Genomic DNA, 24,126 nt, shown 5'->3' with positions numbered 1-24,126 from the left:
CGTCAAGTTAGGCCCTGGTCTGCAACAAACGCCGTAGGTTGCCAGACGCCGCCGTGCGCCGCGTCTGGCGTGTGAGAGAGACCACTATAGTGCATTTCCATAGTAAGCATTCGTACGTCGCGTACAGCGTCACGCCGGACGCGACCTACGGCGTTTGTTGCAGACCAGGGCCAAAAAGCATTATCGGGAGCCCGCGGCCTTAGGGCGATGTGAAAAGCGACGTCACAGGGCGACATCATGAGAACTCGTCGACAATCAGACGTGGGTAAAGAATTAAGGTAGAAGGCAAAGGGGCGCAAACGCGCTGTAAAAATTTTGATGTGACTACTGGCAATAGACAACGAATAGTTACTTACTTTTAATTAAATTATGTTTAGTACCAGTAACACTACAAAAAAAAAATTTGGGGCGCCACTGAGGCACTCGTAACTGAAAGCCAGCGGCGGCCTGCGCCGCCCCCCGCAGCCTGCCGCCCCGGGCCATGGTCCCCTTGGCCCTAGGGTAAATACGCCCCTGCAGACTACGCGGCGCGAAGCCGCGATTCGCTACGAGTGTGGAGAGACCTCTAGATTAATGCGTACAGCGACCTCTAGATTCATGCGTACAGCACATCTATGTAATGCTAGGTCTATGGTGGAGCCCTTTAATTTTTTCTGATGTTGGTACTTCGTAATCATTCTATAATTTTCATTGTTTTATAATCTGCAATAGTATTCTGTACCTGTGGAATTGTGGATAACAAAAAGTTTCGTTGTGAGTAGAGTAATGTAATGTGAGTTGAAACATTTCTTAAATTTGTTACAATAGACAGAAGTCCGATAAATGTATATATCTGTAATATCAATAAATTTCTGACCTGTTGCTGGGACTCATCTCAAAACAAGTTTCAGGTCAGTACCTATTCCTAATAAGTTTTATAGTGCTGGTTAGCGTTTACCACGCCCCAAGCTAGGGTGCGGTCTCGTTTCGTATTCCATGATGCGTAACCTAAAAACAGACCTTATGTTCTTATTTTCACACGATTCAATTAGCTCTTTCCGAATAACGTTGAATTTGTTTGTCCATGCGCATCTCAAAAACCTATAAGTTGACGTAATTTTCTTTCTTCAACAGGTTTCTTAGACCATGTCGGCTTCTGATCATCCCTATAACTTTACACGGAACGGAACGTTAGTGTCTCGACTGTCTCGAGTGGGAGATTTTACCCCATTCTATATGGTCATTGCCATTAGTTCTGTAATCTTGGGATTGATTGTTATTTTGAACGTGGTGTGCTGCTGCTCAAGGTACTCGGACTACTGGCTGGACCGAAACACGGGTAAGTTTATCCTACTAGACTGGAGGCCTATTTTGAGAAAAGTCATCGACATCTCTTCTAAATACCTAAAACTGTTATGGATGTGTTCCTCGTGGTCTCTAGAATACGAATTAACTGGTTTACGAATTAATCCTGTTACACTTGTAAGTTTTACTTACGTAAGTAGGGACAAAGCTATTTGCTAGAATGAGATAACGATATTCATATCTCATTCTGTAGTATAGCTGTGTCCCTACTTACGTAAGTAAAACTTACAAGTGTAATCCTGGCCTTAGTTTATGGGGGGAACTGGTCGAAAAAAAAGGGGCGGGGGGAAGATGGCTGTCGACCATCATTGATATTTGTTCACATCTTGAGTCTTATAGGACTGATCGGTTTGTGTGAGGTGTCCTTTAAAAGTATATTGAACATACTATATACTATTATTGTTTCTTAATAACCATAGTAATAACTAGTTGTTTACAAAATATTTTAAAATATATGATTTTTTACCGTATGTGGATGGTATAAGTACTGATAAAACATGCTTCTTAATCAATGATATATACCTTAACATACCAAAAATATAAGGTTTATGTAATATTGAATTTTGTTCAGCATGAGTCACTGCGCACCATATTATAAATCCCAACAAACAATTAAGCGACACTTAGCGCCTATTTTATTACCTAAAGATGTAGACTGGCTCTAGAATAGCTACATATTTAGTCTTAGCCTAAAAGCTATGGTGACATAAAAGTGTTTAAGAGGTTCATGTAAAGCTTTAAGGTCTAAAGGTAAGGAATTGTAGAACCTTAACATCTATATGAGTAATAAGCATCTGCAATTTGAACTTAAGGTTCTAAAGAGGCGATAAAAGTCTTCTATAGCTCTTTGTATCGCAAGAAGCATGTTTTATCAGTACTTATGCCATCCATGCACGGTAAAAAATCATATAGGTATTTTAAAATATTTTGTAAACGACTGCAGTTGACCATAGTAATGCAGAAAGCGACCAAAGGCATTATTTGCTAAAATGAGTTAGCTAGTCTACCATAAAATAGATTTTCTGGACTACATTCTGCTCAAAGCGACAAATTTTTAGCAAATCATTACACAGATTTATAAGAAAATGCTTAAAACGATCAACAACAAAAATGTGTGTTTAAACCGGTTGGGGGCATTCAAATATTACGTAATGAAATTTGGGAGGGGAGGGGGAGGGTCTTGTAAAACGTTACGATACGTTATAGGGGCGGGAGGGGGGGTTGGAACAAGGCGTTTTCATTTCATCAATTTTTTTTTATCAAATAAAATACACGAAAACGCGTTACACGGGGGGGGGGGGGGGGCGTTATCTATCGACATACTTTAAAACTTAAAATTAAGATTTATAAAAATACGTTAAAATGTATTTAAATATGGATACATGGTTTTTTTATTTGCATTAATTATTTTTATATGATTTTGACCCATGTTCTTTCACTGATATGCGTAAAAATTGTAAAATAACAAACGAAACCGTCAACGCCATCTATACGACAGTAGGCCAAAGCTAGTAGCGCCCTCTGATCGAGAGTCAAATTTTCTTGATTTTCGAGGCACGTTTTTTCCTTAGACTGTATCCATCTATTACGGAGTTATATCTAATATGCGTTAAAATTATAAATAACAAACGAAACAGTCAACGCCCTCTATACGAGAGTAGGCCAAAACTAGTGGCGCCATGTGATCGAGAATCAAATTTTCGTGATTTTCGAGGCACGTTTTTTCCTTGGACTGTATCCATCTATTACGGAGTTATATCTATCTTTGGTCACGAATAAATGTCTTTTATCTTTATCTTTACATTACATTTGCTTATTTAATAAACTCAAATAGAAACTAACTGTCACGGTAATTTTATTTTATAAACCGGACTCCTGAAGAAACTAATTGGTGACCCCTGCAATAGAAGGATTCTAATATTGAAAAAACAAACCACAGGGATGTGGCCTAATAGTTTCGGAAGTTTACTCAACTGAATATAGAGTCTGCCACACCAGAGGCAAAAAACTGCAGTTTGGCAATATGTGCCATTTTCAATCAAAAGGGTACTTATTATCGGTTCTCAATAAGGCGCTATTTCCATACAGCTTCAATTTGAAATCAACTTTATTGACAAGCGACAATGTGACCTTTTGGTTGAAAATGTTACATATTGTTCTTTAAATGATTTACATTAACCTATTGAAACAAAATAGGGTGACGACTTGTGGCAGTGTCAACCAGTCCTTTGATATTTTGACCATGGAAATTAGGACAGGTTACTCTGCATTTAACAATAATTTAGTAACTGCAGCATGGCAGTAATGGCCTATTATAGTTTACTTAGTTTCTACTTTCCATACAACTCGGATGGTAATAATATGAGGGAAATGTTTCTGAGAATGGGACAAGAGGTTCTTCTTCTTCCTCGCGTTATCCCGGCATTTTACCACGGCTCCTGGGAGCCTGGGGTCCGCTTGACAACTAATCCTAAGTATCGACGTAGGCACTAGTTTTTACGAAAGCGACTGCCATCTGACCTTTCAACCCAGAGGGGGAACTAGGCCTTGTTAGGATCAGTCCGGTTTCCTCACGATGTTTTCCTTCACCGAAAAGCGACTGGTAAATATCAAATGATATTTCGTACATAAGTTCCGAAAAACTCATTGGTACGAGCCGGGGTACCAGAATGGGACAAGAGGTTATTAATTGTTAATTAATTAAGTTTAAGAAATAAAACTACAGTAGGCACTCGGTAATCTGGCACCTGAAATTTTCCGCCCAAAGTATGCTGAATTGTTGGAACTGCCATATTATTAGATTTGTATGGGAAATTTAAGCTTTATATAGGATAACGAGCTTCTGCCCGCGACTTCGTTTGCGTGGGTTTATGATGATGATTGACAAAAACTATCCACTGTTCTTTCCGGGCTTCAAATTATCTCCATACCAAATTTCATCTCATTCGGTAAAGCGGTTTAAGCGTGAAGAGGTAACAGGCAAGACAGAGTTACTTTTGCATTTGTGTCGCTTAACTTCACTCGGGTAAATCTATTCGACTCTCTTAGGAAAAATCTGCCCTATTACCTTTTCGTTGAGATTGAAGTTGACTCATTTATAATCGTACGAGTGGCGTAAAATGAAGGAGGCCTACACCCGAAGGGTAGAAAAGGGCTAAAGAGAGAGAGAGAGAGAGAGAGAGGGGTAAATTCAATTCTACATTGAATTAACCCGCTCTGTAATCCAGTGTTCAGCAGGTTCAGCTGTATAAACTGACAGATTATAGAGTGGGTCACCTGAGTAATTGCCAGTTTACTGGGCGTGCCAGATTGTCGAGCGTGTTTTTAAATTGTATAATAATTTGTTTCCAGGCAAGCGCCGGATTGTATCCATCTGTTATGAATATAAGTTTTACATCCCACCCGCGAATTTCGTCGTTTTTTCGTATAAACGTAAGTAATGGACTTTCTACCTGTTGTTATTCCGTGGTCGGTTCGGTGCGCGAACAGCGTTTAAGGTAATTATATACTTTGAGTTAATATGTATTAAACCCGTATCTATATATTAGAATGCTGAATATCATATTTTGTATCATCTTCCCCCCCCCCCCCTGTTTTTTTCGACTAGCCCCTCTCCATAAACTAAAACCGGTCAATTCGTTTTCTGGAGACCACGAGGAACATATCCATGCGTTTAAGGTATTTAGAAGAGATGGAGAGGACTTGTTTAATCTGCCTATAGACTACGTATCTATGTTGGAATTTGCTCAAATAAATATTATGACAATCTTATACAAATCGGCCAAGTCCCACAGTAATCTCAATAAAGCTTGTGTTGTGGGTACTAAACGACGAGTATGTATATACTCAATATATACATACATACTCAAAATACATAGAAAACATCCAAAATAACTCGGAAACAAAAGTCTGTGATAAATACCCGTAGCAGTATTCAAACGCGAGAGCTACTTCGGAAGCAGGGTAGTGACCCTGCTACGAGTGCTACGTATCAGTAGTGACTGAGCAGGCTAGAAGGCCATTGAAAGAATTTATTAATCCTGTGCTCATTATCTTTGCGTTAGCAACAGATATAATTATGCATTATACCAAAGATAGATATAACTCCGTAATAGATGGATACAGTCTAAGGAAAAAACGTGCCTCGAAAATCAAGAAAATTTGACTCGATCAGAGGGCGCTACTAGCTTTGGCCTACTGTCGTATAGATGGCGTTGACGGTTTCGTTTGTTATTTTACAATTTTTACGCATATCAGTGAAAGAACATGGGTCAAAATCATAAAAATAATTAATGCAAATAAAAAAAATCATTTATCCATATTTAAATCCATTTTATCGTATTTTTATAAATCTTAATTTTTAGTTTTAAAGTGTGTCGATAGATGGCAGTGAATTTACTGTGGTTACAAAATTTACTATGACAGTACCGCTCTAGTATAAGTTACTCTATGATTATACAATAGAACTGGGGTCACCAAATGGTGGACCGCGGCCCGGATCCAGACTGCCAAATTATTTTGTGCTGTACATCTCTTCTTTTCTTGCTGTTGTTGTCTGTACATGTTCGTACTTGTGTTGTGATCGTCACGAACAGTGAGGATTACTGTCATAGTAAATTTTGTAACCACTTTAAATTCACTGCCATCTATCGACATACTTTAAAACTCAAAATGAAGATTTATAAAAATACGTTAAAATGTATTTAAATATGGATAAATGGTTTTTTTATTTGCATTAATTATTTTTATATGATTTTGACCCATGTTCTTTCACTAGTATGCGTTAAAATTATAAATAACAAACGAAACAGTCAACGCCCTCTATACGAGAGTAGTCCAAAACTAGTGGCGCCATGTGATCGAGAATCAAATTTTCGTGATTTTCGAGGCACGTTTTTTCCTTGGACTGTATCCATCTATTACGGAGTTATATCTATCTTTGGTCACGAATAAATGTCTTGTATCTTTATCTTTACATTACATTTGCTTATTTAATAAACTCAAATAGAAACTGACTGTCACGGTAATTTTATTTTATAAACCGGACCCCTGAAGAAACTAATTGGTGACCCCTGCAATAGAAGGATTCTAATATTGAAAAAACAAACCACAGGGATGTGGCCTAATAGTTTCGGAAGTTTACTCCACGAATTAATAAACTAGTGGATGTGAAATGACTCCTATTTAGTATGAAAACCAGTGTCGCTAAACTCACACATTCATAGCCACGTTAAAATACGTCACACACTTACAAAATTGCTCTGATTCGTAGCAACTTTCCATACCAAAAAGTTATTACCGGTGGACATTTCTCGAACGAATATCAACTGTAGGCTACATGAGTGACGGTTTAAAATATAATGTCAAAGCTATATGACATACGACTTTCATTATCTCATTCATCTCACAAAAGCTCGCTCAACGTTCACCTAATACAACTACTCAACACCAGATGGCGTTATTTTATATAATTTTAAAATCACTTACTTATTACAGGCGAGAAAAGGGCTAAAAAACCAGTATAAGTAAGGTCTAATTACGCATGGTTTGTTACGGATCTCACGGTCACGTTACACTGGTGTTTTCGAGACCTCTACACGCCTGCGAGTAGCTAACCGTTGGAACTTCTTTCCATTCGACGATATAGGGAGGGGACAGTGTAATCGGAGTGTTTTATCGATATTTGTGTGTTCAGTTAGGTATTGATATTTCATTACCGTATGTTTTAACACATTTAGATGATACTTTATTTATGATTATAATATAGGTAGTGATAATCGTGATTGTATGAAAAATAATATGTAGTACAGTACAACAAATATCTAACTAGAAATTTGTTTCTTATTAATTGACCAACTAGGTTGTTAATGTGAACATTAAATATATCTTAAAGTCAAACAGATAAAATCATAGTTCTTTAAAGGTCTATTAACTCGGTATTGCTGTTATTTTGTGATCACAAATCTGCAATTACTTACATAGGTAAGTATTCGTCTTTAACAATATATTTACTTGTAGCAGCATTTAAGGCCAATCTAGACGGGACAACCTGATTAAATTGTCAAATTAATTGTATGGTGTGAAAGCATACATGAAACTGGCTCATCGATCCCACTTGATTTGATTGTAAGATTGTGACCTATCAAATCAGGAAGGGGGGCGGAAAAATTCCAATATTTGACGCTAGTTTGCGTAGTACGGAACACTTTTTATTAATTAAGTGAGCCCGAATGTCACTAATAATTACTAAATTAGTAACTAAGTTTTAGGCGTGTGGACGCTAGATGAGATGTATGGCAATTTTATCCCCAGAAATCTTTCTCTAAGAAATGCTCCTAGCAAATGGTGCTATATTTTTGCGGAAACTAATTTTCTTGCCCAGTAGCATTGATCCATTTATTTTTAATATCGGCATCTTGTGGTAACCTACAATAATTAATAATAAAGAAATAGAAAATATAAAACGTTTATTCATGGCACATTGCATGCATTGTACGCATAAGTGCATTAAGTACCTAGTCTAATTATATTAACGATGAAAATATGATGGGTGTAAAAAACAAAAACGTATGTAAAGGAATACGAAGGTTTGAAAGGTTGCCATGAAATGACCCCGACTTAACTTAGTGCTTGATGACCAGAGCTGCCATATTTACTAAGACATTGATTATCCCAAATAATAATTAGAAACGTGTCTAAAATAATAATTTATTACCGAACTACAAAACATCAAACTTGAAATATCGTAACTTTAACTTTATCGATATAAATATCGACATTGCGCAGCATCTGAGTAGCGAAGTTATTTGACATTTAGGATAGCGAATATTCCAGATAAACGTAAAGAATAGTGACAAAGGATTGTGAACTCTAAGTTCTAACTGATAAAATATAGATTTACTTAACGAACATTCGTAAATAATGCAAAAGAAACAGATTTTTCGTATTTATCGGATTATATTCAAATAAATAACCACCGGTGATAGGAAATACCTCCACGTGAAAGATTTTTTAAACCGCTGTGATTTCTGCAGCTTAATACTGCACAATACGGCATTTTAAATTTAATTATCAATTTTTGTTAGACGAGCGTACGTACGACGTGAATGTCATTCGAGCATGAAGTTTACACAACAACTGAGCATAGTCTGTGCATAAAGTGAGTCGGTCGCTACTAACTGTCGGATAGACGGGAACGCCCACTTGCCATCTCCATCCTACTCCGTGGTTTACTCAACTGAATATAGAGTCTGCCACGCCAGAGGCAAAAAACTGCAGTTTGGCAATATGTGCCATTTTCAATCAAAAGGGTACTTATTATCGGTTCTCAATAAGGCGCTATTTCCATACAGCTTCAATTTGAAATCGACTTTATTGACAAGCGACAATGTGACCTTTTGGTTGAAACATATTGTTCTTTAAATGATTTACATTAACCTATTGAAACAAAAGAGGGTGACGACTTGTGGCAATGTCAAGCAGTCCTTTGATATTTTGACCATGGAAATTAGGACAGGTTACTCTGCATTTAAAAATAATTTAGTAACTGCAGCATGGCAGTATTGGCCTATTATAGTTTACTTAGTTTCTACTTTCCATACAACTCGGATGGTAATAATATGAGGGAAATGTTTCTGAGAATGGGACAAGAGGTTCTTCTTCTTCCTCGCGTTATCCCGGCATTTTACCACGGCTCCTGGGAGCCTGGGGTCCGCTTGACAACTAATCCTAAGTATCGACGTAGGCACTAGTTTTTACGAAAGCGACTGCCATCTGACCTTTCAACCCAGAGGGGGAACTAGGCCTTGTTAGGATCAGTCCGGTTTCCTCACGATGTTTTCCTTCACCGAAAAGCGACTGGTAAATATCAAATGATATTTCGTACATAAGTTCCGAAAAACTCATTGGTACGAGCCGGGGTACCAGAATGGGACAAGAGGTTATTAATTGTTAATTAATTAAGTTTAAGAAATAAAACTACAGTAGGCACTCGGTAATCTGGCACCTGAAATTTTCCGCCCAAAGTATGCTGAATTGTTGGAACTGCCATATTATTAGATTTGTATGGGAAATTTAAGCTTTATATAGGATAACGAGCTTCTGCCCGCGACTTCGTTTGCGTGGGTTTATGATGATGATTGACAAAAACTATCCACTGTTCTTTCCGGGCTTCAAATTATCTCCATACCAAATTTCATCTCATTCGGTAAAGCGGTTTAAGCGTGAAGAGGTAACAGGCAAGACAGAGTTACTTTTGCATTTGTGTCGCTTAACTTCACTCGGGTAAATCTATTCGACTCTCTTAGGAAAAATCTGCCCTATTACCTTTTCGTTGAGATTGAAGTTGACTCATTTATAATCGTACGAGTGGCGTAAAATGAAGGAGGCCTACACCCGAAGGGTAGAAAAGGGCTAAAGAGAGAGAGAGAGAGAGAGAGAGGGGTAAATTCAATTCTACATTGAATTAACCCGCTCTGTAATCCAGTGTTCAGCAGGTTCAGCTGTATAAACTGACAGATTATAGAGTGGGTCACCTGAGTAATTGCCAGTTTACTGGGCGTGCCAGATTGTCGAGCGTGTTTTTAAATTGTATAATAATTTGTTTCCAGGCAACCGCTGGATTGTATCCATCTGGTCCACCACTCCGCACAAACAGCTACCACTTGATTTGTCCGAGTTAGAGGGCAACTACCAACCGCTCCACAACGTCCAACCATACACCACTGAATACCACGAGGAACACGGCAGAGGCGACGTCCCTCCGTCCGTCTCCACTCAACCACTGACCTCCTCCCAAGAGTACCTAGAGTTACATAAGCGTGAGAGTTACATATAAATCTAAAAACCATGTCCTTCTTAGCATGGCTCCTCTTGATGATCATTCTGATGCTTAGATTCGGAGTCCGTTGGTGTAAGCTAAAGCATGACACCTTACCGGTACAACATGCAGTGTTACAAGGGTATTGGCGGGAAGATGAAGAGTATGAACAGAAGGTTTCTTATGTGTGACAGGCATGACTATTTTTAATGTAGGCTATGTTTCTCTGTAAGTAGTATTTGGGGCACCAACTGCTCTATTGTCGCGGTGGTAACTGTTTGCTTAATACTACTGAAATTAAAGATTAATCTGACATTTAACAAATTTTTCAATTTTGCAATAATGAAATAATACTAATTTAGTAGATAGAGGCAGAAAAAATGTAAGAGGTTACCGAGAATATTCCAGCCAGATTAAGCGATCCTGGAATTATGGATATGCAATATTAGTTAAATAAATTTATAGAGAAGGAGTTACCACTTCCCTGGCAATAATTAGTTTAATTAGGTTTTTATTTTGTACTAACCATTGTAATGTTTTAGCCTTAGAGTGTTTGTACTCAATGGCAAGTAGAAATCATGAAACTAGAATATTCGTGTAACAATATTTTCTCAAAGTTTAACTGTAAGTATCTTAAAAATGTTAAATGGCTTTATATAGAATCATTTATTTAGTTATGTATAGCTTAGGCATGAATAGGTACTGAGCTATTGAATTTTTTTTTACCTGAGTTAGAAAATTTATGGTAGCTTGATGAGAATTCATGAGAAGGGATTTTGATAATTTGCTGTTTTTACATGGACCCTTTGACTTATCATCTAGGGAGTCGTAATGGACTGAAGTTTTTGTATTTAACCTAATTAAAATATGCCATTCTGTGCCTGAAAAACTACAGACAACGGATATTCACATGACCACAGATGTAAAACTTAGCGACGAAAAATAAAACCATTAAGTAACCTTAAACCTTGAAGGTCGGCCATTAGGAAAAAGGAAACAAGAATGGGAGAAAGAAGTCTGACATTAGAGTTGGACCAAGATAACTGCATGGCATTTGAAATTTCTATCTCAAATTTCTATGAATATATAACGCATATAATTTCCCACCCTTTGTTAATTGTTATGTTCAAGTTGGTGCAAAGAGATCTTAGACAGACTATGAGTTTTTACACTCCCTTTTCTCTCTGTGTCGCTCAGCCTTCAATCGAGTGCGAATTGCTTGAACTGTCGTTTGAATATCTGTTGCTGACTGTACGTACTCCGTCCTTGAGATCTGATAGATTAAGTTTAGATGTACCTATAATGATATTTTTTATATTTTATTTTAAGATGATTATGAATTTTATATTTTGATTTTGTAATTTGCCGGCAGGTAACGTTTTCATTGGATTATCTTACATTAACGCTATGCGAATGTTGGGCAATGCGACAGACCGATATAGGTATATGGGTCTCGCTCTACTACTTTCACTCGTATTAGTTATCGATATGACCCTTTGGCAGCCAGTCCTTTTAATTATGTAAATAAAAACGTGCTTAGATGCTACGAAGTGTATAAGCGTCAGGAAATAGTGTTGGATAAGATTCGAGTAGTTTGAGTCCTCTGTTTTAGGACTACTATAGTTGTGCCGTTCTTGATTCGCCATAGTTTTTTACACTCTCTTGTTCTTTTCAAGAGTCTTATTGTAGATACTTTCTTTCTGTTTTTCTTTCTTTCAGAGAACTGTATCTTTTATTTTATTTCAAAACGACTTTTCTTCACATAAAATTCACGAGTTATGTATACAAATCACACATGACGCCTATTTTCTTTACTGTTAATTTAGATAAAACCTACAAAATGGTCAACGGAGTCTTCGGAGGCCAGTCCTTTTGAGTTAAGACAAAAAGGCTCAACAACGACTCTACTCGGGACGCAGTCTTGTAAAACCGAGTTGTTCCTCAAAATTAGACTCTAAAGACTCGAAAGTTCCTACCGACACTATCGGGAACTACTCAATCGAAAACCGGGAAGTAGACCATATTGAACTTTCATTACAAACAGAAAACTAAAACTAAATAAAAGGTTTTGAAAATTCTGCTGGTTCCTAGTATTTAAAAAATAATACTTGTGGTGTTTTAGCGCAAGTCGTCTGAAGTACGTTTTTTTCATTAACGTTTGGCGCTCAAAGAACACTGTTGCTTTAACCCCTCAACTACGCGATCTTCTCTTATTATATTTTTTTCATTTATTAAGAAATCCAATGAAAGGACAAATATTGTCAAATTGTCATGCTTAACGCGTTCGTTTCTTTTTTTATTTTAGAACGGCGTTATATCGTATGAAAATTGAAAAGTAAAATCTTGTCTATGTTCTGACATAACATTCTGATGTTATACTTATTTAGTTTAGTCGTTTACACTGCCTTTATTTTTTATAATTACCTACCACTTCTCAAATGTGTATATTCGTAGTGTTTTGTATGACAATTTTTATAATGCATTTATTAGAATATTTTTTTTTTATTATCCGTCCAATAAATGACCTACTTAATGTAAATGAACATGATATTGTTTTCAATTAAACCTTATAACAGTGTTTCCGAAAGCCCAAAGTTGACTGTGCTCCCATCTAAACCCCTAACATGACCCATTTTTAGGGTTCCGTATCCAAAGGGTAAAAACGGGACCCTATTACTAAGACCGCTGTCCGTCCGTCTGTCACCAGGCTGTATCTCATGCACCGTCATAGCTAGACAGTTGAAATGTTCACAGATGATGTACTTATTTCTGTTGCTACTATAAGGGGTCATCCATTAATTACATCACACGTTTAGGGGGGGGGGGGGACGGGTTTGTCAAATGTGACCAAGTGTGACAAGGTGGGTTTTACTGCACAATAAAATTAATATTTAAGTGGGGCTCCCATACAACGTAAGAGCGTCGTGCGCGAGTCCGACTCGCACTTGGCCCGTTTTAGTATTTGTTGTTATAGCGGCAGCAGAAATACATCATCTGTGAAAATTTCAACTGTTCTGTTTCAACACGGTTCATGACATGAGATACAGCCTGGTGACAGACAGACGAACAGAGGAGTCTTAATAATAGGGTCCCGTTTTTACCCTTTGGGTACGGAACCCTAAAAATTGACTATGCATTCCCTCCAAGATGGCGCCGGGAGACCTCCGTGACACTTTTGTACAGTCGCCATCAGATATATCGGAGCGGCCAAGGTATTCCCAATATCTGAACAAGCACTCTAACGACAATAGAGGAGTGCTCAGATATTTGTGAGCACCTTGGCCGCTCCGATATATCTGATGGCGACTGTACCTACCTACTTTTATCGTAAAGTCGCCATCAGATATCTTAATATCTTTACTTACCCACTAATAGGAAGGAATGGGGGAAATTAAAGACTATTACCACGTAATATTTACTTATTTTAAGTTCAGAACAAAAAATTATCTAGTAATCTGCTGACTGCAGTTCAATACATAGTAATATTGGACAAATCAAGGCACATGCAGTTGGTACAAATGCAAACTTAATTTTCTCGTATCACATCTGATATCTGAGTGTACTTGACCGTACGGACACCCAGGGTTTTAAAACTACTTGGTACCGAATTCATTCCAATTAAGTTCACAAATGGTAGCATATATATTTCGATTACTATTACAAAACAAAGAACGGCATTTAGGTATTTAAAAGTCTGACTATCTGACGCCGCCTTATATCTAATCTCTTAAAAGCGTCAGATTGATAAGAGTAGACTTTTAGTACACCAGAAGTAATTTTATCGCTAGATATTAACTGTTTCAAAAGTACAAAAAGATTAAACTAAATTTAATTCAAAATTGCATATGTACACATATTTATTTACACAAGAAAGATTAATAATATTGTACTGGGGTTTAGAAATGATTACAAAAAATACTGCAATTAAATTTAGTATACCTATACCCTACCTACATGCATGTAACATTATTTACTTACACAACTCTTTGATTTTTAATATTATAATAGTGTTATCATATAATAATTAGGTACAACCAGAAAATAAATACAGATGAACGGAAACAGGTGTCGTACCTAAATTAGGTAAAGAAATATGTATACCTAAATTTAAATAACAATATACGACTAACACATTAAGCGAAATATTTTCAATTTATATAGATATCGCTGCCTTTCCTCGTAGGGAAAATTAAAAATATCCAATAAATACGGAAAATAAACAAATGTCAGGAATTGTTGTTACAACACAAGATTTTAAAAAGCGGTAGTAAATACCTACCTATTAAATGATTTCGATTTTGAGTATATTGAAAAAATCCTAATCAAACTAATCTCACTAATTTGCCTTACGAAGGCCCTTCAAATTTGTGATGTTTTATATTTCGCACTCTTTCTTCGTACCAGCAGCTTTCCTATTTAAATTGCGTTTTATCGATTTCTTTTTATTAAGATAATTATGCACAAGACTCAAATTAAATACTTTTTTACTGTAGGTACCCTAAATACGTACCGATTTCAATCATTTGACATCAATGTCACGAAGAGTCTCAAAACAAACACAGACTTCGGAAGTTAAATAATATAAAGGCAAAAGAAATGCTTATACATATAAACGATTGAGTGTAAATGAGATTCTAGGTCCCTAGTTGAATAAATTAATTTATCACCATTAACCCCATTCGACTATCTTGAGTTTAAGCCGGCAACCTGCAAATAAAACATAACAATTAATTAACAAATGTTATTACAGTCACCCGTTGACCACGAACGCTGTAAAGAGTTCGAAACGTCGGGATGTATTATAAATTCAATATACGCGATATAATCCGTTTTCATAGTTTTATTTCAAATGTTATTACAGTTTGAACATAACATTATTTGTAATAATTAATTGTTTTCAGAACCTACTACTACTCATCTACATAGCCAAATTTCTTAAAATAAAATTAAAACGCAGATTTTTTATACAGAAAATATTATGTTGTTACAAACAAAAAAATAGGCCAAGTCCGTGTCCACACGAATAGTCGATTAATAAAAAATGTAGACTTAAAAAAAAATAGCGCCTCTTCACCCGCAAAATTACCATACGATATGGTAGTTTTAACTTGGCCGTAATGTTTATATATGTTCACCATAACAAAAAAATTACCTTTACAGAATTTCTCTGGTTATCCTAATGCCCGTCCAACGTTCTGTTCACTGAGGACAAAAATATATTATTAAAAAATATATATTAGGCACCTGTTCAGGCAAGTCCCAAAATGAATGTCACCCTGCTATTAAGGCATTTCAGAATGTAGCATACGAGAACATTGGCCATGTTAAATATTCTAAGTATGACAATTTTTTTACTGCACAATGAAACGAATTAAATTGTTTATTGTAGATGAATAAGGCAATAACAAGTTTTACAGTACATTTGGTGCTACTTTCTCGCACTAGTGTGAAACAACTTAAAAAAAAAAATATATATAAATTTATTCTGTACGCACACACTAACAAGCACACAGCACAAACAACATGACACCTATACAGATCTTTTAGACACACATAGGTAGATTGTAAGTAGCTGACACACCCACAGGCCGAACACACCACCGACCTGATGGACATAATGTAACATATAAACTAGAGAAATAAACACCTTTCTATTCTATTCTATTCTAGTGCGTAAAAGACCACTTTTCGTGTATATGTCGAAAGTTTAAAGGGCCATATGTACTGTAAAACGTTGTACGATACACGTGCGAATAGGTAATTCGCAACTCGTGTCGATTTAAAACACTCCTTGCGGTCGTGTTTTAATTTATCGCCACTCGTTTCGAATTTCCTCTTTTCCGCACTTGTATCGTAAATAACTATTTAACCACACCAACTGGTAAAGGCTCTCTTGATTGTTCAAAAACTGATATACTGATAAGTTGCATTTTATCGACATGAGTCAAAGTAATCAGATGCAAATTTTGAGTTGTATCCTTATGTTAGCTGGTATTATTCATTTTTAAATGATGATTTTGAATGATAATATAATATTTTATGACGTTCATTTGATTTGGTTTGATACCTAGTTTTAGTAGTTACCTAGTTTTAGTTAATATTTGCTTCGGGTTGGTGTGGTGAAAAATGTTGTGTTCCACTCGGAGGCAAATTTTGTTTGACCCTCATGCTTTGAAACCCTCGCAACGCTCAAGATTCCATTTATCGAATCACTCACTACGCTCGTTCGTGGTTCAATTTTGGAATCTTTAGCTTGCTCGAGTATCAGTAATAGCACGAGCGGTTAAACAACAACTTCGCCCCTTTGTAAAACAAATAACTATTTAACCCCCCATCTTTGTCTACACCAGCGTGGTATGTTCATCGTAAAATGAAGATGGCAACACATTTGTTTGTGTCTGGATATAAATGTCGACACTGAACATCTTGCACAATCGCAATGCTGGCTAATTCTACCTATATTTAAAATAGTGCTACTATATATACGTCTACCGTTTAACTGAGGCGATTGGTAAGAAGTTATTACGGACTGGTTGAAGGCTTGGCTGCATGAAGCTGATATGTATTACGTTAAATGAAGATATAATATACTTATAAATTAGTTTTGACCCCACAATTCAGCTATCTTCTACTAGAAAGAAAATCACTGCGGAACTTCTTTACCAACCGCCCTAGATAAGTGGTTGAATAGATTTTTGAAATTTTACATTTCGCAAAGGCTGCATAGCATGTCATACAAAGTCTACGCGTGTGGTTCAGAAGAAGGCGTGCCATGTCATGAGATCATGGCCATCATCTCATCATCATCAGTCGCCATCAGATATAAGGCTCACAAACATAGAACACTTCTCTATTATCAAGGCGTTAGTGCGTGTTTAGATATTTTTGAGCACCTCGACTGCTTCAATATACTGTTGTGGTTGACAAAATAATGACCTATAGATACTTACCTATATAATTTAAACTAAGATTTAGCAGGACAGTGTTACGGCGAGGAAGGTCCAGCATAATTTGTGTCATTTTCGTGTCATTATTTAAAACTATATAGCGACATTATAAAATAGTTGTTTTTTACCTTATCACAGTAGGTATTTGTAACTTGTAAAGTCAATAAAAACAAGTCCGTTTGATAGAAAAAGGTGTGCTCTCGGTACAATGTCGGTGTATCAGATTTTCTATACAAAATCAGTTCCGGATCCGGGAATTCCAGGTTCTCGCCATATTATTCACTCCCGGGGGCATTCCGTGATTAAACGGATCGAAAATACCACAAATCGGCCTGAGCACATGTTATCTTAAACCCAATCCTATGAGAAGTTAGTGCAATAATGAAGTGGTGGATAAAATAAACGCTTACAGCTTTTCTTGTCGGAAAGCCGGTTCTTCCGCCTCTCGCGAGTCACGGGCCTGCGCTTCGTCGTCGCGGAGCGCACGAGGCTCTCTATGATCTCGTCGTCGGCAGACAGGTCTCCACTGGAAAACCAAAGAACTAAATTAATTTGCGCTAAGCAGAAACTTAATATGAAGGCAAAAGAATTAAAATATAAAAAAATAACAAGAGAACTGTCAATCATCTTGATAATAATTAGGATCAAAATGGAAGAGGGAAATGGATCTATTTTCTGGCAAACAGTAGGTCTGTACGACAATTTTTAAATCACGAAAGTTTAAATTTTTGCTTCGTGAATCGCCTTTTTTGCATCGCCTTTAGTAATGGGTGAACCCATTTCGCACGATTGATGAAAATGTAGGCAGGTATCTACTATAATGCAAAGAATACAACCATTATTATTGGGCGTTGGTTACATAAAAAGCAAGGTAGATTTTATCATTACAGGTTAGAACATACGAACGTAGGGTCAGCTGGGAAATGGTAAACAATTACCCACGACCATAGGCACTTACTTGACGAGGCTCCTTCTAGAATTGACCTGAATCTTGCGACGGCCGTCGGTGAGACTGTCCGTGTCTGGGTCGGTCTTCAGGAGTTCCTTTAGGGCGTTGTCGGCCGTGTGGTCACCGTTCTTAGCGGAATAGTTTGCCACCTAATAAAACAAATAACTTGGCATTATAATCGGAGGCATATGCCATTGCTGATGGCCTAGCGGTAAGAGCGTGCGACTTTCAATCCGAAGGTCGCGGGTTCAAACCCTGAGTTTTCGGAACTTATGACGTTATCGGTGAAGGAAAACATCCTGAGGAAACCGGACTAATCCGAATAAGGCCTAGTTTACCCTCTGGGTTAGGTCAGATGGCAGTCGGTTTCGTAAAAACTGGTGCCTACGCAAATTCTTGAGATTAATCGCACTTAAACTATCGTGAGACATATTTCAAAATATTTTTACGGTTTTTACTCACTATTATTTTTAGTCGCTTTTAGCGACATGTTTCGGATTCTTTGGGAATCCATCCTCAGGTACGAGTGTCCACGGCGGTTTTACGTCCCAAATAATCCAAAACATGTCGCCAAAAGCGACTAAAAATAATATTGAGTGAGTAAAAACCGAACTGATAAATATTATTGGGATAAGTTGCCAAGCGGACCCCAGGCTCCCATGAGCCGTTGCAAAATGCCGGAACAACGCGAGGAAGAAGAAGACGATGCCATTATTTAGAATTTGACTAGCTTTTATCGAAGATAAATAGGTAACAAGAAGCTTGGAGTATTTTATCCAAGGCCTGGCCTGGTTTTGGTGGCTCAACACAACATAGGTACATGTTACGTTTTACGGTACCAAATTTGACAACGCTTAAGCTTGATATTTTAATTACCGCAAAATGTACAACAGTTAAGCGCCATTTACCTAGCTGATTTAGTACCTTAGGTGTTGGATAAATGGTTCCACTTTGTGCATCCTATCTCATCTATCAAGGTACAATCGGGGACATTGACGGTGAACCACTTGAGATTTTTTTTACCTCGAGCCTTACGAGCGAGCTAAACTCCGCCTTCTACAGAGATAACCAATTACGATGCATTTAGGATTCTTTATCTTAATAATGGAAAGGGTAAAAACAGGTAATGAGAAACAATAATTAGTAAGGACAGTTTATTAGTTGCTGTTGGTTAGGCTAAGCTTCGCCTCCCCATAAAGACAACCAATTAGGATGCATTTTGGATTCCTATCTTAGTTTGCAAATGTCGGCCGTCACAAGACAAATGATCTGCAATAAACTTTACCTGAGCTAACCTTTTGTTTTCAACACCCACATTTTTAAGTGCCATGCTATTGGTCATCACTAATATAATATGATATCGCCTGACCGTCTGCAAGACATTTAAACGATTTTTTCCTTTAAGGTGGTTGACCGTCAATGACCTCGATTGTACCTACTTACATCAATTATCATCTTGCCCCTAGTTTTGTTCCGCTCTCTGTGGTTAGCTTTCTTCTCCAATTGCTGCAGTACGCGCTCCCGCGAGGTCCTGTACTCCAGGGCGAACTCTGCGATGACCTTCAGGAAGTCTGAGGGCTTGGTCTTGGAGATGTCCGCTGCCGGGACTCCCAGGAACAGAAGGAACTTGGTGTACCTGGAACAACAGAGCTTTTGTGTGCAAAAGACTGCGTCTTTACGCAAAAACATATGTAGTAATAAAGGAATAAAAGGAAAATAACAATAGCAATCGCGAAGCGCAGAAACCTTAACTAAGTATAGAAATCGCTTAGCATTTTACAAACGTTATCTTCAAACCTGTATTGACCTTGTATCATGGAAAATATGGAGAGCCCGTCCACGTAATTGGACAACTGTAAGAATAAACATTCAAGAGATGGGAGCGAGGATATATGCACTTCCATTGGTGCTTGTATATTTATTATTTTTGCTGGATTTTTTCTCGCACGCTGCTCCATTTCCTCGCTGAGCTGAGTAGGCGCTCGTTGAAATCGTCACATTCTTTGAAATTAAGTATATGACAGACAAAGGATAAACATTCTGTTATGTACATAAAGATTAAGTATATTAGTCGAGCACACCTCTTTGTGCATCATTTACCAACTGGTTCCACGGTATAACTCTCTACGGGCTTGCATATTTTTTCTCCTTACCTGCTCATAACCCTCTTCTTAATGACAGTAAGGAGTATGATCCTCTCCGCAGCATCTGTGAGGAACTCGTTGATTTTAGTCTTGAAGATCTGCGAGCTGTCGTGTTTGGCCACTCGCTTCATGTGGTCCCAGGAGGCCTTGCAGTCGGACTCCAGCCTGGATAGGTTGGCGGCTAAGATATCGAAGTCCACTTTGGAAGCTCGGATTACTGGGCCCACCTGAAAAACCACGAGTATTACTTATCATGGAATTTCTTTCTCGTAGGCATTGTAAAACGTAGGCAAGAGTAATACTACCAACTACCAAAATTAACAATAATTATGGTAGGTATATATATAACTTATTTAAGTGCTTTCGGAAGCATTTATTGACAAGGAAACGATTTTTATAACTAAACATATTTGACGCCCTTTTATCATACTATTTTAGTACCCACTCGGGAGCAAATAAATGAATCCACCTCACGCTCAATAACTTCAAATTTTCATGCCATATGAAATTGTAGTGTTTTCAATAGGTGTATCATCTTCATTTGATACAAATTTTTTTTCAGTATTATGTTATGACATGAAAATTAGAACAAAGCGGATAAGCCAAACATTTAAAGTGATTCTGTTTCTTTGCTCAAGAGGGTAAATTGATGCAAGACTTCCAAGGTACAGTACGAGGAATGATAATATGTCGCCACTTGCCTCACTGAAAAAATCTGTGCTATCCGGAAACTTTTCAATGATCATCTCACATATATGGTACAGTAATGGATGTTTGTGCACCGTATCCTTCACTTCCATGACCTTTGACAGGTACTCCAACCGGAACCCTCGGACCTGACTGCCGTTAAGGAATGACCCCACTGACCGCAGGGTAGAGAGGATGACCTTAAACGTCTTGTTGATCTTTAGCAGCTCTATGCCCTGCTTTAAGTCCATTAGAGGTTCTGCTACTTCTTTCTGTAAAAATAAAAAAAATACAATTGAATTTATGCCCGCTACTGATACTGTCAATAAACAGTGGTACGAATATCATTTAACTCACCTCTAAGTTATCAAAGTCTAGTTTGAAGACCCAAAGCTTGAGCCTGGATGACAGCTCATTGATAGAAGCCAAGGTCAAAAGAAACTGCTCTGCACTGCCCAGTGGTAGGTCTGGATTGGCGTACTGGAATGTAGGTAAATAGTTACAAAATAATGCAAAACGAAGAGAAAAAATCATCAGTCGTATGTGTGGTCCTAATAAAATAGGGAAAAGATTAAGGACCTGCCAAATCGAGTGGCGAGTTTTAGTTATGATTTTTTAGGCTACCAAGACCCATTAATTTCATATTACAATATAGGGACTTATGTTTAATAGACTAACCTGTGCTTCTTGTATTTTGACCTTTTCCTCTTCAGTCGGAAGCATCGTCAGCAGTTTCTCAATGCCCTCCCTGCCGATCACGGTGGCATCCATTTTCATGATGGCCGCCTTGATTGTCTGAGGCGTGGGCAACTTCTTCATTGCTATGTTTATAGCGTTGGATCGCTTTGCATCTAGTATGAGGTTCCTCTTTGGTTCCATTAGCTTCTGGAAAATAATAATTTCGAATGGAGTTTTTGATAATATTAACGAGTTATTCATGAAGATACAAAAGATATGAGATGCACCGCTGGCTTTCAGTTTTGGGTGCCTCAGTGCCTATGGCACCATAGGTAATAATAGTAAAAAAAAACACTCACCTCCTGTAGATACGAAGCCGTTTTGGTGTCAGCGATATGAAAAAAGTAAACATAAATAAATAAATAAGGCAAAAATAGGCGAGATTTAAAATACGTTTAGAGTTCATGTTTAATATTTAACGTCCTTGAATATAAATTATCCAGAACTTGATCTAAAAAAAATCAAAGCTAAAGAACAGCTAAAACGAACCTTAATTATCAAGTCATTTGTCCTGGATTCAAAAAGATGCTCCAACATTGCCGTGTCCAGTTTCACATCAGGCAGATCGTCCCAAATGAACCCTCCGATCTTCGTCCTGACCGTCGGCGGCGGACACTCCTGGATCTCTCGCCAGAACAGCTTGACAGTCTTCTTGTTCTTCTTGATAGTTGAACTATCTGAATCGTTTGAGATCTCGGAAAGTGAATGCTTTGGTGGTGGTGCAGGAACGCTCTTCGCGAAAGGTGGAAATGAACCAGGAGGTGGAGGGGGGACACCAACTAGAGGGAACATCCCTGGAGGGGGCGGCGGTGGGATACCGGCCGCGTTGGTAGCCGGCGACGACATTTCGTCGTCAGTGTCCTGACGTAAATCCGAGAAGTCCAGATCACAGAGATGGAACTCCCTGTTAAGACATCCTTTTTTCAATTCTTCCCAATGGAGATCGTTCTCTGATATTTTAATTTCGTGGAGCTTTGGAGTTTTTTCTATTGTTGGAGTCTTTATCACCTCTGTAATTAAATTACAAATTATATATATAGGTATTATTATTTTAGCCTACAGATATTTTTGGTACAAAGCTTTTTTATCGGAACTTACCTTTTGATTGGGACTTAGCTAACTCTTCTTTGGCTTTAGACACTATTCCGGCCATGTCTGACACTCTCAAAGGTTTCTCCTCAGTGGTTGGGCTAACAGGGCTTGTCAGGCGCTGAGCCAGGTCTTTGATACTGTGCTCCCTGTTCAGTAACACTCCTCGGTCGTCCATGGTGTCCACGGGTAACTCCATCTTCTGACGGATGACTGTGAGTGCGTCTGCGGGCGTGACGCTGTGGCCTAGGGTGCCGTTTTGTATTCTTTGTTTCAGTCCAGCTGTATATCTTTGGTTTCCTAAAACGAAAGCTCAGTGGTAAGAGGAATTAAGGGCAATGGAATAAAATATAAAGATATTGGCTCTTTAATGTTAATATTTTTTCTGCCTTTTTTACAGTCATTTTATTAATCGAATACACAATAAAACGGTTTAGCTTAGTTTGATAAAAAAGATTGATTTAAATAGCCCCAGTTTATTAGCCAGTCCTTTTTTTACCTAACAACTGTATGTAAGAAAGTATGACATCCATTTTCTTTAATCCGAGCCTAGTGGTAACCAATATAGTATGACTAACCTATATTTCATAAAAATTAGAAAAAGCATGTAACACTCAAGTTAAAGCAAACTGCATGACAACACGCGAAAAGCGCATGAAAATCGAGGGACTACTTTCACAACAACCATTGTCACGTTGTTAGATATTATACGAGTACATGAGGAACGTTAATCAGAATCTATGCATAATTGGTTGTTGTGAAGGATGTACCTTCAGATGTAGGGTTAGCAAATGAACAAACCGTTTTTGAGTATATCGCACAGATTATTTATATGGGGCTTGTCTTCTTCTTCTTGGTGCCCGTTGATGCCGTTGCTGTAGGGTTTTCCGTTTCCATTGCAATAATTTCCGTTGGAGTAGTCCCCATAAGCGTAACTGCCGTTCGTGAGATTCCCGTTGAGACCGCTGAAGCCATTTGAGTTGTTTAGCATTTCTCGTTGCTGTGTTATGTGATGGGCTTGCCTCGCGAAGCGGTCTCGTCTTCTTTTTAAAGCTGTAGTCAGTTCTTTATTCTCCTTGTTGTCGAGTATAGAGGGTAGGAAGGGCGGTCGTATGTTGTTCACTGGTTTGGGCTCTCTTATGCTTGGCTCGGGTTCGGCGTTGGTAGCTTGTTTGGCTGTTGTTAGTAAAATGGGAGGATGTAAGCTCACGTAAAACGATAAGTAATGTGAGTATAAATATTTGCATAGTATTGCTTAGGAAATTGGTACTGACGCTAAGCATAATTAACATTCTTTTTGAGAAGGGTAATGCCCTCAGTAGCCAATAGTATAGCCAGTACTAACATAAGAACTAGTCCAATGCTAAACTCCAAATGCAATACTCTACAAGTATTATGAATTTGATGTGT

General features: G+C 37.8%; 2 protein-coding genes across 2 annotated transcripts in view; one reads left to right on the top strand and one right to left on the bottom strand.

Moving 5' to 3' along the window:
• The first annotated feature begins 743 nt into the window (after nucleotides 1-743).
• LOC134754103 (uncharacterized) lies at nucleotides 744-10,314 on the top strand. Its single transcript, XM_063690179.1, has 3 exons — nucleotides 744-890; nucleotides 1,114-1,318; nucleotides 9,954-10,314. The coding sequence occupies exons 2-3, from the start codon at nucleotides 1,126-1,128 to the stop codon at nucleotides 10,178-10,180; spliced, it is 420 nt and encodes a 139-aa protein (XP_063546249.1). The 5' UTR covers nucleotides 744-890; nucleotides 1,114-1,125; the 3' UTR covers nucleotides 10,181-10,314.
• Nucleotides 10,315-13,563: 3,249 nt separating this feature from the next.
• LOC134754464 (uncharacterized) overlaps nucleotides 13,564-24,126 on the bottom strand; it is a 129,591-nt gene continuing 119,028 nt past the window's right edge. Inside the window, exons 10-21 of the mRNA XM_063690798.1 lie at nucleotides 23,518-23,892; nucleotides 22,726-23,016; nucleotides 22,116-22,637; nucleotides 21,568-21,776; nucleotides 21,247-21,369; nucleotides 20,904-21,161; nucleotides 20,212-20,429; nucleotides 19,502-19,694; nucleotides 18,068-18,207; nucleotides 17,520-17,635; nucleotides 15,315-15,364; nucleotides 13,564-14,869 (exon numbers count right to left, since the gene is read on the bottom strand). Of these exons, the coding sequence (XP_063546868.1) occupies nucleotides 15,339-15,364; nucleotides 17,520-17,635; nucleotides 18,068-18,207; nucleotides 19,502-19,694; nucleotides 20,212-20,429; nucleotides 20,904-21,161; nucleotides 21,247-21,369; nucleotides 21,568-21,776; nucleotides 22,116-22,637; nucleotides 22,726-23,016; nucleotides 23,518-23,892 (2,471 nt within the window). The 3' untranslated portion in view covers nucleotides 13,564-14,869; nucleotides 15,315-15,338. The remainder of the gene's footprint in view (nucleotides 14,870-15,314; nucleotides 15,365-17,519; nucleotides 17,636-18,067; nucleotides 18,208-19,501; nucleotides 19,695-20,211; nucleotides 20,430-20,903; nucleotides 21,162-21,246; nucleotides 21,370-21,567; nucleotides 21,777-22,115; nucleotides 22,638-22,725; nucleotides 23,017-23,517; nucleotides 23,893-24,126) is intronic.

Source organism: Cydia strobilella, chromosome Z (assembly GCF_947568885.1).
Source record: "Cydia strobilella chromosome Z, ilCydStro3.1, whole genome shotgun sequence".
In the NCBI taxonomy this organism is placed as follows: Eukaryota; Metazoa; Arthropoda; class Insecta; order Lepidoptera; family Tortricidae; genus Cydia; species Cydia strobilella.
The sequence above is the reverse complement of the archived record's forward strand: the minus strand, read 5'-3'. Positions and strand labels throughout refer to the sequence as shown.